At 47.6% G+C, this 19,084-nt stretch overlaps 1 protein-coding gene across 3 annotated transcripts in view; it reads left to right on the top strand.

Annotated features, from left to right (window-relative positions):
• The window catches only part of PTPRS (protein tyrosine phosphatase receptor type S), a 164,840-nt gene that overhangs the window by 70,197 nt on the left and 75,559 nt on the right, over positions 1 to 19,084 (top strand). For all 3 annotated transcript variants that reach the window (XM_072845126.1, XM_072845127.1, XM_072845125.1), the window contains exons 3-4: positions 13,395 to 13,540; positions 14,495 to 14,636. In XM_072845126.1, coding sequence (XP_072701227.1) covers positions 13,395 to 13,540; positions 14,495 to 14,636 — 288 coding nt within the window. The remainder of the gene's footprint in view (positions 1 to 13,394; positions 13,541 to 14,494; positions 14,637 to 19,084) is intronic.

Genomic DNA, 19,084 nt, shown 5'->3' with positions numbered 1-19,084 from the left:
CGTCTTCACCACACCTGGATGCCAAAACTAGGGCTTTTACTCTGTGTCAGGCTTTACCAGGAAGCCAATACTTATTTCTTGCTGACTTTCCCCTTTGGGTGTGCCTTTCACCCAGCCAGTTCTTGCGTGTGCTGCCAGGAAGGACGGGATCTTTCTGGTATCTCACCAAGACCCTGGGTCACATCAGCTTTTCATCTGCCTGGCAAGGTCTGTGTTGGTTCTGTCTTTGCAAGACCAACTAGATACAAATCTCCCGGGTCACTAAAGGGAATCTGCGAGGGTATTCCCACCCTTTTTGTGGCCTGGCAAGCCCAATATTATTCTTAGAAGGCAAAGCAGAGTGTTTTTCAAGGACGCTCGACCAGAGGAATGTCGTTCTTCAATGTGCGTGGGATGGAATCTGGGCTCGAATTGGCCTGTGAGACACACTCTCTGAAGAACGGTTTTATTTACTCTGTGCCACTCTTCCCCTCCAGTCAAGGATGTTCTCTTGCAACATAATTGGTCCCAGTTCCCACCTTAGAAAGCTGTGATGTTCCCTGCAATGCAGCTGCCTTTAATTTTTTGGGATTGTTAAAGTTCATTAAAACAGTCACGTTTTATGCCATCTGCTGCATGTGGTGGAGCTAACCACCACACGGGCAGCGGGCTGGGTACTGGATCAGGCGTCAGGAGCGTCCTCGCTCTGTGAATGCACCTTCTCAACCTTCCTTCCCTCCTTTTGCTTGTCTAGATTTGCTTTTTTGATCGAGGACTTCTCTTGCCATGTTGTTGTCCGGTGTAATTAGTCTCAGTCTTGGTTTGGGGTTCTCACACTGCAAACGCTAAATAGTCATGTTACGGTTTGGCAGAGGAGCCACCTATTCCGTCCAAGGGCACAGCAGATAACAGCGTGACTATGGAAGAGATCACAGCTAACCTAGACCTGAAGGTTGCCAGGAGAGAGCATTATGAATATATTTTGGACGTCTACTGCTAAGATTTTGAAAGGGGATATTGCAGTGAATGATTTGAACAGTTGACATGAAGGAGTATGGATTGACCTGTTTCCACGGTATTGTTGCATAGAGAATTTTTAGCATGTCCCATCGTGCTTGTTGCAGACATGAAACGTTGCTGTTTCGTGTGAGCTTGGTTAAAACCAATGCCGCTAGTTTCATCTGTAATGCACAGAATCATTTCTGTTTCCTTTTGAGGCCAAGCAGAAAAGCAAAGCTTTAAAAAAGAAAAAAATAAATAGAAGGAGCTGCAACTGGTTTAGCATTCTACAAAGTTTCTCCAAGTCCTCCAAACCTTTAATTGACTCAGGAGCATAAAATTGAGAAGGGGAGAGAGAGTGAGAGAGCGTGTGGAGTGGCGCGAGCGATTTGAATAATTTATTGTCCTTTGAAGTTGCAAGAGAAATTTCAGCTGCCTTGGGGAGTAATTTCTCCCCATTCTGAAAGGGTTTCTCCTTATTTTAGACTCATTCAGAGGATGATGGTTTTGCATTTTCTGCATAATTAATGAGTGTAACTCCCCCCCACTCTCACACAACCTCTAAAGAGTGGTGGGGTGATGAAACTTGGTGGTTTTTTTAATTAATAAAGTCAAATTAATTTGGCTACGTCCTCTTCTTCCCTAACCTCCGTTAGAATTCGTGGATTTATTCATAAATTAGTCTGAGCATGCTGTTAAGAGTGCCGACACTTACAAATCTTTTAGCCTGGACTTTGATTTGTTTGAATGAATTTCTGAAAGACGGTGTAGGTTTTTTTCAGTTCAGCTATTAAAGATCACCTTGAGACTGGCTCCCATGTGATCATCCAGTGAGCCAGGAAGATCATTCAGCTCTCGTTTTTCTTTGTCTATCTGCACGGGTAGGATCTGTTTGATTTTGAGGGCTTTCTGTGTGTGTGGTTTTTTTTTCTTTATGAATGCTATGATACTCCCCTTTCCTTGTAAGATCTGTGGTTAATTCCAGTAGCTGCCACTTGAGGGACTGCCTTCCCCTTTCAGGTGAAGGCATCTTCTGCCCTGGTGCCTGGAGGGGCTGCATTACAGCCTTCTGGTAAGAAGCCATCTCTTGCATCTCTTGGCAGGTGTCAAACACGAACAGAAACCTGTCCTACTAAAAAAAAAGCTCACCTTCCTCAATTACTGTCTTTGATAGAAGAATTTAAGGGGTCCTTGCTGCTGCCTTTCCACGTTCCCATTTCTCTCTCGCTCATGTGTTGCACTGTTTTTCTGTCTCGTTGATTCTCTGGTTATCCCAAAGCTGAATTTGTTAGGTTCCCACTGCTGTCAGTTCTCAGCACTGCTGTTGGATTCTCCCTTTTTTTCTTCTTTTGTGTTGATGTGCCCGCTGCAAATCTGAACGATGAGTATTGTGGTTCAGAGACAGAAATTGTAATGACTCGTGTGGTAGGAGTCAAAGTTCATGGTTGTTAAAGGTTGCGTTCACCCACTAGTCATGGCTTTATTAGGTTTTGGTTTCTTGTTTTCAAGATCTCCCATCTTGAGCTCCCTCGACATCCCAGTCTCAGTACTGCTAAGCAGTACAAGCTCACAATATACTGTTAAGACCCGTGGTAAGGTGTTTCAAGCTTGTATACCCAGAATCTCCTTTTGTTCCACGGAAAATGTGGGCTGAAGTCTTTTACCAGAGGTCGGATAGGAATGATGTAACAAGCTTTTGAAAATACCCCAAATTCTATGCTCTAGGAATTGTACCTTTCCCTTTTCCTGTAGACCAGGAGACTTCCTCTCTTGCCTGAAAGAAAGAAGCAGACAACAGCTAGTAATTGGAAGTAATATAGCTTTTATTTACAGGAGTAAAAGAGCAAAGTTTTATCAGATGGTATTTTATTTAGCTGGTGTGCCTTTCATCCCCAAATGATCCCTACATGCATGCTAGCAAATCTTGATTGGGATCATTCATCTACTGTAGTGCTGCAGCCCCTTTTGAGCTGGCGATGCAAGGCAGGGGACCTAGCTATGTGTTTACATTTTGCAAAGGTCTTTGTCATATCACTAAACCAAGGATCAGAACTGATCTCCCTGATCACGTCCTTGGGGCTTCTAGCACTGCACTTTCCCTGAAAGGCCATGAAATGCAGAAGCTTGTAGCAGTTTGTTTTCCCCATTGCTGCTGACTCTGCTGTCACTTTTCAGTGGCTCAGGACCTCTGCTGGGCTATATCAAGATGGCATGGCCCCCTGGGAGTTGGGATCCTTGCTCGTTAAGCTTTTTCTTCTTTCAGGCTTGTCCCATCGGAGGTGGTTTTTCATGTTCTGGTATCCCCCATAGACTCTGATTCTTTAGTGACTCAAACAGAGCAGCGGAAGTTGAGTAAAGAGCCAAACCCTTTCTAGCTGTGTCTTTTCTAGGTAGGCGGTGAATTGAGCTTCTCTGGGATGCCAATATTGATGACATGGCTGGAGTAGAAGCTGTCCTAGCAGCGTGGCAAGGGGAGGGAGAGCTCCCTGCCTTGAGCTTCTGATTGCAAACAATCTGGGATTGCTGTCATGACATTGATGGACAAGAGGCCTCATTAAGTTGCCAGGATAGCTCCTTGGGTTTCTTGCTCTTGCTCTGCTCTGGGTTATTATGCCTTGTTATAGGACTTGTGGACAAATGTGGAATGAGATGTTGTTACAGTTACAGAAAGCGCTCGTGTACCCCCAGGGTCCTGGCTGGCCACGTTGCTGAGGCTGCACGTGCTCCTGTGCTTGCTGGCCCTTCAGCGGCTGATCCCAGGGCTGCCATCTTACATGACAGCATTGCTTGTCTGCTTCAGCTCTTGCTGATCACAAGGAGCAACTTTCTTCCTGGCATTGCGTTGTAGTGCCAGAAGGTGAACGAGAATCCTGGCCAGAGGTCCATCTGCATTACCACCTTCTTGTTCCTTTGCCCCTCAGTTTGATTAGTACAGGGAGGGTGGAACTGCCCTGTGCTGGGTGCAGGCAGTAAGCAGAGAGAGAATCGGTTAGTACACCTGAAGCGCTCTCCATCTGAATTGGTAAGAGAAGGGAGGTGGGGAAACTGAGGCATGGGAAGAGGATATTTGTGGAGTGGGGCCACAAAATGCATTGAAAAGCAAACTCAGTCTTGTGTCTTCTAGATCACGTTCCCTCATGCACATACTCTGTACGCTGCTAAATGCTGCCTGTTTTCCATCCTTTCTTGCCTTACGTGCAGAGTCCCGTTCTGATGCTGGGCAGCAGCTGCCTGCCACGTTTGCTGTCCTTTACTGCCAAAATACAGACCCTTTCACCTCCAGTGTTAATCCCTATTTCTCATTCATTAAACTGAAGCCTACATGGTGCTCCGGGCTTCCACCATGCCACAGCTCTCACAGGATGAGTGGTTTCTGGTGTGTGCACACTATGTGGTGGGAGGCAGCAGATACCAGTTTTCCTGTGGGAGGGAGGGAGGGAAGGAAGAAGAATGTCCAAAATACCATCTCACTCCCTGTAGAACAGGGACAGCTCTCCGTCCTGTCCTGTAGAGCAGTTTGCATCCTGTATATGTGTATCATTACAATGTGCCCTATACATTTGCATAAATCACAGTTGGAAGAATGTTTTCCTTGGCTGTATCAGGGTGCCAGTCACTGGGGCTGGGACTGATCTGTGGCAGCGACAAATACCCTTTGTGCTATGGAGAGAGGTGGATCCTTTCCATACGTACAGATGTACGATGGTAGCCTGGAGAAGTCCTGCTGAAACTGGATGACTTCATACTAGCTGCTGTTCCCATGCGATAAGGCACGGTCCCATCCCTGAAAACTAGCAGTTTAAATAGACCAGAAGGAAGGATTATGCTTCCTCTCCAGCAGGCAGGATAATGTGGTTTTTCTCACCTTGGGTGTCAGAACTAGGAATAGATCTTTGGTAGCCTCAGTCTCATCCTGCCTCCACTGCTGCAGGCTCATACCTCCTCTTCCAAAGGGTCTGTATCTGAGTGCATTGCAAATAGGAGCCTGAAGGCTGTATGGATGTGCCAGATCCCCAAAATTTACAAGCCTTGGGGCAAGAACAGCTTGGCGCGGTGCTGGCTATGAAGGGTCTGCTGCCTCATCCTGGCTGAGGGGAAAGGTGGGAGCTGGCAGCGCACGCAGGCGTCGGAAAGAAGCGGATGTTGGGGCTGTGGGACAGCCAGTGTAGTAAAGGTGTACAAAATGAGTTCTTGATCTTTCTCGCCCATTTTCTGCTTGTGTTAAATCCTTTTGCTGGGTCACATCCTTCGCTGCTGTCCTTCCTTCTCTGGGGCCTTGCAAGAAAGGAGAGGGGGTAATCTTTCAAGTGACATTCCCCTGTGTCCGACAGGGGAAAAGCCTGCGTTCACCTGTGTATAGCCCAGCTTTTCTGAGTCAGGTAAGGGCTTTGGTGGATCAGCAGCAGGGGAATAGCACGGTGGAAGTATTTCACTTCTAAAAAACCATCTTCAATCTTTTTTTACCCTCCTTTTCCCAACCTTGCCAGTCCCATCTCCCTGAAGGGAGCCAAGAGCTGCTGACAGTAAGAGGAAGTCTCTGTCTGAAGCCTATAATTATCCTGTCTGCCTTCCCAGAAAAGGCCAGTTGGGGAGCGAGCGTGCTTCTGTTTCATGGACCAGCCCTGCGTTCTACTGCCTCCCCAATTACTGCTTAATGGACTTTTTATGATGATAAGACGACTGGGTTGGGGAGAAGTTATTGACGGGGAAATGGAATATAATTCACTCCCTGTTTGTTTGTTCTGTCAGAAAACCCTCATTTTAATTTTATTTGTGAGGCACTGAGAAACAGGCCTCGGAAAAAAAGTGCAAAATCTGTCAGTAAAACCCTGGATTTCAAGGGGACCAGAGTCTCTGCAGGACCTCTCCAAGGGGTGTTTTCAATCTTGTTGAGTGTCTCCATAGAGACTGTCCCCACAGCCTGCAGCAGTCCTGCTCCCAGTTTGCAGCTCTCACTCCTCTCATGAAGAAAAATGGAAATTATGGAGCCATCTTTCTTGCCTCTACCCCTCTTGCAAGCTCCCCCGCTCCCTAATGCCGCTGCTTTGAAATACGTACCCTTTCCAAACATCGCATTCTTGCTCCCCACTCTCCATCTGTCTCAAATTTGGCTGCTCTCTCCTGTTTTCATCTGCTCCGTGGTTTGTCTCCTCTATCTAATCTTCACTTCCTTGCGCTGGCTCTGAACACCTCCCTCCTCTCCATCTTGCTCCAGTTCCTTTGCGTTTTCCCTGTTGATGTCTTCTCTCCTTATCCCCACTGATTTTCCCATCCTTCCTACCCTCTGCTCCCCTCTTTAGCTCCCGCATTCATTGGTGTGACAAAACTGTTCCTCTGCTCCTCTGGCCGTGCCTCCCAGGCTGTCCCCAGCTGCTCAGCGCTCCCATCCCGATCCCTCAAATGCAGGGCATGCATCTGCTGCATGCAAGCAGACCGCAGCAGCACATGTATGTAAAACACGTTTCCTAAACCAGCAAACACTCAGTGCATGGCCGGACCCGGATCTCACATTCCTGGAGAGGTTTTTAGGAGGGGAGATGAAAGCCCTACCGCCCAGGGCTGTAGTTGGGGGAGTACCTTGTGCTCCTTCTCCGATTGTGAGCCTGTCAGCAGTTGTGGAAAATGGAGATGGAGTTTCACTAGATCAGCAGAAAGTTTCAGCCCAAAAACCAAAAGGAAGAGGGAGGAGGAGAAGAGGGGGGGTTTAGCCCTTTGCATGCCAGTGAGAACGCCATCGGATTCCTTCCTGGTTGCTCTTGAAGTTAGCGAGGGGTGAGAAATAATCAAGAGAGATGTCCCCGTTCAAGCTAACATGACCTGGTTGCTGGGAGATTGCAAAGTTTTGTCTGGCTTTTGGTTTTTATCTTCTTCTCCCACCAAGAAGTACATGTGAAAGAAGGTCTCTGAGTTCTGTCTCTAGTGATTTTTTTGTGGTTATTTTCTTTTGTTTGTAGTACAGTATTTAGAGGCTGTAGTTGTGTGCAATACCACCTAGGGCGTTGAGTGCTGAACAGATCTGTTCTGAGACCATCCGTTGCTCCAAATTGCTTGTAGCGTCTAGACCAAGACAGGCAGGCAGGCAGGTGTGAGAAATGAGGATTGTCACCTCCGCGCTACGTGTAGCAGACTGAGGTGCGGGGAAGGGTGAGTGCCCAAGGTCAGCCAAATTTGCGTCAGAGATCTGAATCCCGATTATGGGAATCATCTGGAGCCTGGAAGAGCAGATTGGGGCGTGCTAACGCTACCGGCAAAATAACATTGACCATCAATGGCTTAGTGGTCTCATCTTTTACCTTTGTTCTTGAAAGGTAGAGGTGCATATATGTGTGTGTATATACATGCACAAAAAAGGGTGAATTTTGATGTGCTCAGTATTTTTGAGCGAGGATAAAGGTTGTCATTGGCTACTGTGCCCTGAATCTCTCTAGTAGCATGGGCACGCTCTCACGGTGGGCAGCTCTGCAGGGAAGCGTCGGGCTCAGCACCACGGGGCTGTTGTTGAAGGTCGACCGGGAATAGCGGGCGAAAGGACAGCTGCTGTACGCGCTTAGGAAGGCTAAGATAAGCCAGCCAAACAGCAAGAAAATGGCCTGCCTGCTGTGCTCTTGCTTTTGTTTTAGTTTCTGTGGTGGGTCTCAGGTACAGCGGAGAGCCGTCTCTGTTCCCCAGGGTGGGGATAATGAGTGTTTATTCACCAGCGAAGGAGGAGCTGAAACCCAGCGCTTCGTGTGCTGGCGCCATGGGTCAGCGGGACCAGCGCGTGGGCCTCCACCAGAACGCTGACAGCGGGGACCGGGGGCACCAAAAATGGAAGCAAAACCTTTTAAAATACGCATTTTGTAGCTGGCTTTTCTTTTGTCTCCATGGATTGCTGCCGCTGTGGGCGAGGGGCCCTTTCAGCCGGGCTCACGCTGCTCTCTGTGCTGGGGCCAGATGAAAGAATAAGTGGTTTGTCTTTATTTGTGGTCCATTGTTGAGGTGCTTTCCTGGGGGTGGCGGGAGGGGGCTGCAGAAGAGGGGGGTGTTAAACACAGAGGTGAATTTTGCCATCTAAAATCAGCACCGGGTCCTCGCTGCGGGGCTGGAGATGAGGGGAGAGAGCTGGGGGCGTCAGGAGGAAGCAGAGACGTGGAGGCACCTGTCTGCAGCCCCCTCAGGGAGAGCCTGCGGTGCGAGGGGATGGTTTACACGGACGCTGCCCATTTCCTACCCAAAGCTGGGGCAAATAATATGGTAATGTGGTCAGGGACCATCCTCGGGACTTTTCCTTGGTGACTGTGGGGCTGAGGGGCCATGGGTTGGGCCTTCGCTGAGGCAGGGAGACAGACCTGTTACTATGGCGGTGGCACCTCCAGGCCTCCCCTGTGGGGAGCAGGTGGAAGAGGACATGGCAGACACATTGTCCCTCTCCCTGTGGGAGCAGCTTTCTGCCTTGGACCTGCCCCAAAGCTGGTGGGCTGTAGCTCAGGAGGGAGGAGCAATTTAGGGCACAGTTGGGTCTCCCAGCCATTTTGGCAGCAAAGCGCGTGGGGTCTTTTCTTCCCCCGTGGCAGAGAGGTGGAGGGCTGTGTGCCGTCAACCAGTCCTCCATGTAACAGGACTGAGGGTTTTACCTCAGGAGCTTCATGGTGTGGGGCATGAAGGGTCTGGCTGTGTGGGTGCTCATGCAGCCCAGGCTGGAGGGGCAGGGGGCTGTCTTGAGTCTGCTCTTGGCCAACCATACATTTCCCAAATTTTCATACATTTCCCAAATTGTCCCATATCCCTGAGCCAGCACCAGGGCATTTTGGCTGAGGGCAGCTGGGAGGATGTCAAGAATATCGATCTGGCAGGCTGGCACAGAATGCTTTGAGAATCAATTTTGTCTCAGGCCTAGGGAAGTCAATATTTCCCCACTGTGACCTGCCTCTCTCCTTCCCCCCATTCGAGCTAACTCTGGTCAGCCTTCCCTGAAACTACCCAGAGAGATGGGAAGTGGGCTGGCGGCTGCCATACTGGTTTTACACAGCCCTCTGCACTGCCACAGCTTCATTTGACTACCTTAGCTGAGCCGGTGCGAGTTTTCCCCTCAGCTTTTCAGACTGTCTCTCCCATTTCGTGGCTGGAGCATACCGGGATAGCGTGGAGAAAGCTGTTCCTACCCTGTGGTGTGGTCTGCGAGGCTAAATGCATCCCTGACCTCCTTGTCCCTCCATAAACCCACCTGCAGTGCTGGCAGGAGGGGCAGCCATCTCAGTCTGGAGACCAGGCTTACAGGAGGCAAGGAGGAAGGGTCCGTGGTGCAAGTTCATAACTGTGCTTTTTCTTTTTCTGCTCCCTGCACCCCACTCCCCTTCAGCTGTCAGCTCAGATATGTTAAGCCCATTTGTGCTCCTGCCTCTCTCCACCCCTCAAACCACCTCTGGGTTCTCCATCCCTTTCTCTGTCTTTGGCTTTTGATGTTTCAGACAGGCATATGGTGGCCAGCCTGTCTCCCTTGCTTCTCGTCCATCACCCGCTATTCACCATGGCAGCAGTTCCTGCGGGACGTTTGGGTTTAAAGGGTGAGATGTCCCCTCCTTTTCCCCATTCCTATCTTTCAAGCTTCCTTGCTGTAAAGCTTCTCAGGCTGTTTTGTCATCTGTGTATCATTAGCACAGGGAGATGTTGGGGTTTTTTTACATGACTGCATTTGAAGAACTTTTTCTGCTTTGGTGTCACATGAAAGAAGGAAGGAAGGAGCGGTGAGGTAGCAGCATTTTCCTCGTCTGTGAGGAAAGCTGCCTTGGTGTGCAGCCCTTGTATGTGGGCTGCTATCGTACCATGCTCCTCTAGCGCGTGTGCCTCGGGGATGAGTAGGAGACCCCACCCTTATCACCTTGCAGCTTCTTCTCAAAGTCTGCGTTAGAATTCACAAAATCCCGGCAGCAAACGTGCGTCATGTCCCTTCTGAACAGATGCTGGCACCGCCCATGTTTCTCTAGCCCTGTGCTTTGGGAAGTGAAGCCAACTGGAGGTTGTCTGCATAGGGGGGACCGGGAGGGTGAGCGCATGGTCCCATCGGCTGCCCTCGACAGCAGGCAGGGACGCAGGGCAGGACGCAGGGCAGGCGCAGAGCTGTCTGGAAGGGGTGGCAGAGGTTAAGTCAGAGGGCAGACAGCGTGTGTGCTGATCGTCTTTGCGGATGCCATTACAGAGCATGGGATGGATGGTGAATATGTGTCTCTTCCTTACAGTCTGTGGCAACTATCCAGCGTGTCGCTTGCCCCGGCTGTTGCTTTTGGGAAACGTGTAGGCGGTGGGCAGGAGTGAAAGGTTCAGTTTGACTTGATGGCTTTCCATTAAGCTGTAGAGAGGAATCACAGGTACACAGCACCATCCGGTCTTTTCAACCTTCTCTCCGGAGACACAGACCCCGCAGGAAGCCTCTTGTAGTACGAAAATTCTTTTAAGCTCCAGGTTTTTCCGTTCCTGTTTTGATACTGCAAAAAAACAGGTTCTGCTACTTTGCAAGCAGAGAAAGGCGAAAAAGAAAAATCTCTTGTGACCACTGGACCTAGATGGAACTTGGACTCAGTCTTTCCAAGACTGACTTGTTCTCAGCTCCCCATGAGAGAAGATTGGTGAAGTGATATAAAATCTCCCGGATTGCAAGTATGTCATCTGGAAAATGCCTTTCTCTGATTTTTATTTATTTATTTAAAACTGGGGTCCTGCAATCTTGGCAAGTGAGGGGAAACACATAAGCCCCTCTGAGTGGGCTGATAGTGTTTCACTTTCACATGGCACCTTGTTCCTACTTTTGGAGGCTTTCAAAGCGATTTGCAGAGCTGAAGACTGAATTCTAACTGCATGTTTCACTGCAAGCTGGACCTGGCACGGCAGAGCTGTGGCAGTCCTACGCAGCACGTAGGCATTTGTTTCAGCTTTGTATCATCACCACCTTGCCTGCGATAGCGCTGGCTTTCTCTTTCCCAGAGGGGAGAGGGTTGTTCTGCGATTGGCGTGGGCTGGAGTGACAAGTGCTGCAGCGACTAGGGGTGCATAGGTGGGGAGCACAATGGGTGATTGGGGGTGGGGGGGTGAATAATCAAAGTCTGGAGCTCAGAGGCCTGGGCAATTTTAAAATCAACAATTTAGGTTTGCTTTTCACCCATTTTCCATGTATCTAATAGATTGATAGGGATTTTTGTTTGGTTTCTTTTCTTTTGTCTCTCGCTGTCTAAGAGTGAGTTTATCACAGGCAGTTCAGCGTTGCAGTGAGCTCAGGAAAGCAATGTTCACAGAGCAACTCAGCTTTGCCGTTACCACACACTGAGTCAACAGAGGTCCCTAAAAAGGGATGCTGAGCAATGACTCCAAGTTCACTATTTTTTGGGGCATCGTCCCTTTCTTCAGGACAGAAATAGAACCTTATTTTTCTCCTCAGCGGTGCTCTCATCATACTGCTCACACCCATTTAAATGTATATGTGACATTAAGGATTAGTAGGGGCTTTTATTTTAGGAAATGAACTTGCATCAATAAAGTGTTCTTAAAAGCCCTGGATGTTTTTGGCTGTACCTTCAGAATTGACTTCTGCAAACTCTTCGGATATTGAACTAAGGAGAAGAGAGGAAGGAAGTCAGGTTGCGGGCAGAGTGAGCATTTATATTTTAGCCTGAAGCAAAGTTTTGGGTTTGCCTTTCTCAGATGGAAGACAGATTCCCCAGTGCCAGTACCTCCAGTGGGACGTGCTTGATAACCTTTAGCTGTAACATTGCAAAGAAGACTCTGACCTCTAAATATAGATTTGGATATTTATAAATCCGATGCTTTGTACACACAGCATTCGGTGGGACGTAAACAGCTCCAGCAAATTGTATTTACCTCCAGCATGGAAACAAATGCTTGATTGCATCACATGAGCTTGCTCAGTGGCTTTTATTTATATACTGCTGGCCATGCCAGGCAGGGAAGGGGAGAATGCTTCCTTTTGTCTTTCGACCCCTAAAAGACCCTGGAGACTTCTCTCTAGCTACCGTTTGCACTCTTCTTAAGCCCTTTGGTAGGCTGTTTACATCTTATTTTATAGACTCTGAGTATGTACATATAAATATACACATTTCAGAGTCATGTTCTACTTTTCTCAAGAATAACAGACGGCAACTTTATGATCTGAGTGATTTTATTTGAACACAGCTGTGGCCTTGTGATTTAAATATTTCAATAAATTTTAAACTAACTAGATGAGAGGAAACTGTGCAGGGAAAACAGGTTACAGCACGGAAGGAGGATTCCCTGAGGGCAGAGGCAATATGGGCTCTGCACAAATACTCCTGCCCTCATCTTCCTCTCATGAGAAGGCCCTTGACACCTTTGTTTTTCAGAAAGCCCATCCCAGCATCCTCTCCCCTCCTTGCAGAGGTGCTCTTGAAGGCAGTCAGACATGGGTGGCAATCGGTGGCAGGGGTGGGGGAGAAGTGCTGCAAGCTCATGTGTTGTTCATTTGGGTCCAGGCTGGCTAAAATGCAGCCCCAGGCTCTGAGTGAGTGTGTTTGTTCAGGCATCACTGCACCTTTGAGCATCTGGTTATGAGAGGAGTTTGAGGAGCTTTTGGCTTCTTCCTTCAGCAGCGTGAATTCCCTGTTTTTCTCAGATGTCTCATGATGAGAAGAGGGGAAGGGGGAACTGCAGGAGGAGACTGCAGACTTGGCTGCCATGCTCTTGGTCTTGATAACTGGATTGTTTTGAAGTGATCACAACTTTTCGTTTGTTGGGCTGTATCCTATCAACTCGCCTGTTCCAAAGGATGGCATACCTGTTGCTGTGTAAATGTACCAGTGAGGGCCAGAGGAAAGATTTACAGACAAAAACAGAGGTACTACAAGCCAAGGAGGTTTCACATCCTAAAGCCACTGGCGTCAGCCTGTCTCACACCATCATCCTCAAGATCTCTATGTGCCAAGTTCCTGCTCCATTTATTTCATGGTCCTTCTCCCACCTTTTACCCCTGCCTTGGGTATGTTCCTATAAATCTCCCCCATTCCTTGGTGTTTTGGTCATCTGCTAGGATCTGGGGAATGCAATTCAGTGTTTCTAGATGTTGTTTTCCAGCTCTGCCAGCTTTTTGTGATGATCATTAAATGGGCTTTGCAAGGGCAATTTCTCCTGTGCAAAACGGTTTAGAATTCCACTTTTCAGAAGTAAAAGACGCTTTGCAACATCATTGCATTGAAATCTCTCTGTAGGATATCCGGCCCTTAATCATTTTATGCTGTAGTTTCTTCATACGTAAAATGGAGGTGAAGACTGTTTGTTCCTAAAAGGCCAAGAGGTTTAATTTCATCTGGGATGATTAGAGAATAGCAGTGATAATGCTACTATTAATTACAAACACTGTTTATTAGAGTTTGTCTTTCCTTGTGCCAATGATGATATTTCTTTTTTTCTTAAAGGTCCCCCTGTGTTCATTAAAAAACCTGTGGACCAAATTGGTGTGTCGGGAGGGGTGGCCTCCTTCGTATGCCAAGCGACTGGAGACCCAAAGCCACGGGTCACCTGGAACAAGAAAGGGAAGAAAGTGAACTCTCAGAGGTTTGAGGTAAGAGATGTCCTTGAAATCTGTGTCTGTGTATATATAAAGAGAGAGAGACTGACACAAAGCAGCTAGTGCTCTTCTTTGGCCATTCTCAGGCCCGATAATAAAGGGAGGTTTGGAAGGAGAGGAGTTTTAACAGCAGAAGGAGTGAAATGCAAGCTCTTGGCCATGTCAACAGCTGGGTTTGTTCCAAAGCAAGAGAGAACTTGGCTCACTTACGTTACTGGAGTTTTTTCTTTTGTTTTGTTGGTTTTTTCCCTCTCCTGGGATATAATATAAAGCTGCCTTCTTCCTTCCCTAAGAAACCCCAACTAAGCTGGTACTTCTTTAGCTCTGTAAATGCACCTTTCATACCCATCCATGGCTCGTTATTTTAACTCTGGGACAGCCTGGAGTGAACATTACAGTTGCTGGCAACCAGACCCAAGCAATTTGCATTGTTTAGATAGAAATGAGAGTGGAGGAACAAGGACTAGGAGGTCATCCTGTGGAATTTGCTGTGGGACTCAGCCCTGCCAGGCAGCTGTGTGCTGAGAGGAGCTTTGTGGTGTCAGCTGCCCATGCAGATGGAGGAACAAGGTGGGGGTTCATTTTTATTTTGTTTTCACTTGGTCTGTTTCCTCCTTCTTCACCACAGTTGTACTCTGAACACCCACCCCACATACACCGTCACCATGGCTCATTCTTTCAGAGCATTCGAGATGTACGTAGCAGTTTCGGTGGGTCAGTGGTCAGGGTTTGGCATGGGACAGTGCTCTGTTGCCTTGAGGTCAGTGGAGAGACAAGTTGACCATGTCGGTTATGTATAGGGGATTGTGGGGCAGCTGCTGAAGTGTATTTACCAGTGTGCATGCTTGTATATATGCTGATGCCACCTTTAGAAGCAGGAGTGAACCTTCTACTTGCAACCCAAGGATGCTTACTATGTGTGTGTCTCTCTTTCCCTTTATCCCCCAGACAATTGAATTTGATGAAAGTGCAGGTGCTGTTTTGAGGATCCAGCCCCTCCGGACTCCCCGGGATGAGAACATTTATGAGTGTGTTGCTCAAAACCCTCATGGGGAGGTCACCGTCCACGCCAAGCTCACCGTCCTCCGAGGTAAAGAGCATGCCTGCCTGCCTGCCATTCATCCAGACACCCAAGAAAACCTTCTTCACTGAGGAATCACTTAATGGGCTGAGGCTAAGATGATATGCATCTGCATGGGCTTTCATGCCATTGGTAGCAATGCCAGCCTCTTCCCTTTTGCAAGATACATATTTTGCCCTTCTTCTGGGCATCTTCCCTCTTTCCAGAGGTCCTTTGCTCCATGCACGCTCCAAGAAAACAGTTCCCCTCTCCATTTTGTTCTGGTTCTTTTTTTCACTTGTCCCCACTATAGAGGATGTTTACATGGATGCCTCCTTCATGTCATCTGTTTGAAATATGCTCCCTGAACTTGATGTGGGGGAGGGAACAGTATGCTATTGCTGTGGATGCCTCTGGATGTTTACTGTTATTACCCTGGAGATCTGTATAATTTCTATGTGAGACACTAAGCTAGGCCGCTTGCTAAAACTGACCCATTTTAGGGGAAAGGATGCATGGTGTTCTCCGTCCAAACCACAGGGCAATGCAAGTGATCCTGGCAGGAGGGGTGTGGCGGATAACTGCCTGACAGCTCCTGAAGGGAGTTTAGCTTGGGAGCACTGGCTATTGATGAAGCCAACAGCAAGAGGTGCTACAGAAAAGCCATGGGCTTTTGAATAGGGGTACTTGCAGGAAGAGCCATTATTTCTGCAGTGAGCACGGTTAACAACAGTTTTAGGTGCTCCAGGCAGTGTGTGTTCCTCATAAGGCCAAGTGGTAGCTCTGCCTGTATGCCAGTTGCCTTTTCTTCAGCAATGTCAGTGTTCTCTCCAAGAGCATCTTCAATCCTTTTGTTTGAACAGACAGTGAGCACATCCCTAATAGTGCAGAGCGAAATTTGTGTGCAAATCCCCAACGTGCAGCAGTAAATAAAGACCAGACATAAAGGGCACATGGCAAAGCCCTTGACCTCCCCTTGTAGCGGGGAATATCCCTTCTGCTGCCCACCTGGCAGGCCCTGTGTTGTCAAGATGCTGGCTGCCTTTGAGCGTGTGGGCCCACAGTCCAGTCATGCCTCACAGATTTGCGTAGGTGCACTTAAATCTTTGTGTAGCTCCTTTGCCTGGCATGGCATTTAACCTTCTGTTAGCAGTACATGGTGGGATGTATCTGTCAGGAGACTGGAACAGCACTTCATGACAAGAGTATGTCTAGCTGCAGTTATCCCAGAGGGCTGGGAGCCTTATTCTTCACACGGATTCCCATATATTCCTTGGGAGCTGTGACAGTTTGGGAGAAGTGCCCCTGCAATTGTATTCAAAATTTCTACCCCTTGAGTTTAGCTACAAGCAGTGGCAAGAGAAAAGGTTGTCCTCCAGCTGCTGCCCTCACAAATGCTCTGGATTCTCACAGCATTTTTAAGGCACTCTCCTCTAAAAGAAAGCTGCAGTGTATGGGAAATGACGAGCTAAGCTCAGTGACTGTCCTTAGGGACTGAGGTTCTTTGTACATGTCTTTTTGCAGCTCTTCCTTCCGGTATCGGCATCATACACATGTCAGCTAGAGAGACGGATGACAGAACAGGAGCTACGTCTCCCCGCTGCCTGACTAATTACACACTTTGCTGATCCCACCAGAATATTATTGTGTGCTTTGCTCCTGTGTTGCACTGCTTTCACAAGCACTCCTATTCTGTTTGGCTAACAGGACCTTGTCCGGTAGCTTTGTTAACTGACCGTGCAAGAGCAGCTGGGGTACCCAGTTCATGAAATTTGGGGGAGCAGTAATTAGCTGCAGGCCTGGGCCAAGATGTTGTTGAAGAGCATCAAGGAAGCAGTTTTTATAGCATACCCTCCCCTTCTCTGCTCAGTTGGAGTTATTCCATCCTTAATCTCTCCTTAGCTTTCGCACAGCAAAGATTGTCTCCTCTTTATCCGCATTTTTAAGTGCTGGCAAAGTTGAAAGGACCAAGCACAAATCCACTAATCTCCACAATGACAAAGTTAGCATACTGGCATCTATTCCTCTCTTTTTCCTCCCCGCTTCTGCATTCACCCACTCTCCTGTTTGTCTTTTCTCTATCTTTCCTTGCAAGGCCTCCTCCTCCTTTCCGTCTCTCTTCTCTCACTTTCAGAAGTAATGCTTAGCATAAAGATGGGGGCTGCTCCACAGCTTGGAGATGAATGTGAGCTGTCATTTGCAGAAGCTGTTACCTTGGCATACTGGGGAGTACGGAAACCTGGGCCCCAGCTGTCACAAACTCTGCAGGATGGGCTTTGTAGTAATTCTGCAGCCTGTTGGCTGGGCTGTTGTAATCACTGTTAGAAATACATGTGTGTACCTTCATGCTACACATGCATGAACAGTTACGGGATTTCCTCAACACCGGTGCAGACAGTCATGAACAGAAGAGAAAAAAATAGTACATTCTTCCCTACTAGACGCAGCTGCTGAAGGGATTGAGAGTAAACCCCTTTTTGCCTATGCACATGACTACTCCTGGATCAGACCCTGATAGAAATCCACATGCATTCACTTAAAAACAGGAAGCTGCAGGAGAGGAAGCCTTTGGGAGCTTCTGAGAAGCAGAGCTTGTGATGGACACAGTTCAACTTATACAAAGTCTCTTAACACCAGCTCTGCTGGCTTGTTTGTCCTTCCTGCTCTGTTTCTCAAGGGATCTGAGTTTTGATAGGGCTGTGGAGACTTGCTGTTCTTTCCACAGCTGGCTAGACATAGTCCCTGCAAACCTGATTCCTGCAGAGCCCAAAGAAAAAGAGAGAAGGTGGTTTTGGGAAGCATTTTCCAGTTATTGTTGACTCCAGCTGCTGTCATTTTTCATTAGAAACTGAGGTACAAAGGAAGCTAGTTGGCACAGGCACCCCAGCTCCCAGTTGGTATAGTTTCTCTAAGCTCAACACTCCCAGGAAAGATATACATATTTTTTATTATTATTTTTGCTTTCTGTATACAGATTATACTTTCCCTCCACTTCTTTAATAGCCTGAGACAGAGATTCTCATGCTGCGAAGGATTGTCCTGTGCTGTCAGCAGCTGAGTGGGCTGAGAGTACAGGGGGGCCTGGCTGCAACTTTCTGCCTGCGTTGCCTCCGCTGCTGGGAGGCACAGGCTGGGTTTCAAGCGGAGGCCAGACGGCTTAGTTCTTTGCTCTGTTGAAGCTGATAGAGAGAGTTCCATGGAGGTTGCCCTTCGTGAGTCGTTAGTAAATGCAGCATGATCCCATAAAAACCAGTGCTTGGTCCAGTTAAATGTAATGGAACAAAATTTACTGTGCCCTGATAATATCGCTTGCTGCATACTGGCCAATGCTGCCTTTTCCTGAGGATTACTGCGTTCTGGAAAATTGAGGAAAACTGGCTATTAGACATGTAAGGTCTGTGGTACTTACTACCAGAGTATGATTCAGGCTGCTATGGACAGACTTTCAGAACTTCTTTCTAGTGATTCCCTGTTGATTCTTTTTTTATGGAGTGTTCATACATTTCTTGAACAATTCTGGCCTGAAATTTTCCTCACATATTTCCTACTCCAAGAGGACATCTGGTGTGGGCATGTATAAAGTTCCAGTGAGATCCTTGCTGTCTTGTTGGTTTTTGTAATTGTTGGCTTTAGATCAGCAAAAGGTAAACAAAAATCAGTTCTAGATGCTCAGCAGAAAGCATCGAGTCCCATGGGAGCACATCTTAAAGAGAAGCTGGCCCCTCTGAAATGTTATCTTGCCACTTGAAAAATTCTTGGCAGACTTTCTTCAAACTTGACTTGCTTTGCTTTTCTTGTGGTGACCTGAAGATCAGGCCACATTGAAAGCAGATTAGTTGTGTAGCTTATGAATAATGTCAGAGCGATTTTAACTCAGATGCCTTTATAAGGAGAGGGTACATAGGGATACATTAGTGTGGGGAAGGCAGTATATTACCTCCACTGTTACGGGGTCCAACGCACATATCTAAGTGTGTATTTATTGTCTGTAAGCCTGCAAATTTTTAATAACATTGTTAGCTATTACTGTTTTAATAGTAAAACTTTCAGATCAAAATAAATGGAATCAACAGGCAGAGCATATTACTGAGACTCCTCCATGTATTAAAATTGTCCTTGGCTGTGAAATAACGGTTAACTAAGACACAGGTACGTACACGTTGATGGAAATAACTTGTTGATGTAATTTCACAAGCTGCATAATGCCAGGATACCTGTTGGGGAGGGGGCAGCTGTAAGTGTCCATAAAGATAATGAAAAGAACAGGGATAAGTTTCAGGAGTTCTGGATTTTGATCCTGATTCTGCTTAAAACTAGTGTCACTCAAGCCTTAAAACTAGTGTCACTCAAGCTGCTTCATCTCTGTGTTCTTGGTTCTTCTACCCTCAAGTGAGGATAGTTGACTGCTTAGAGACCAGCCAGCATCCATGAGCTGGGCCGCATATCTCCAGAGAAGAGTGAAAAATTACTCCTCTTCC

The sequence above is a fragment of the Ciconia boyciana genome, chromosome 24 (assembly GCF_034638445.1).
Source record: "Ciconia boyciana chromosome 24, ASM3463844v1, whole genome shotgun sequence".
In the NCBI taxonomy this organism is placed as follows: Eukaryota; Metazoa; Chordata; class Aves; order Ciconiiformes; family Ciconiidae; genus Ciconia; species Ciconia boyciana.
This window is presented reverse-complemented; position numbering and strand designations above follow the sequence as displayed.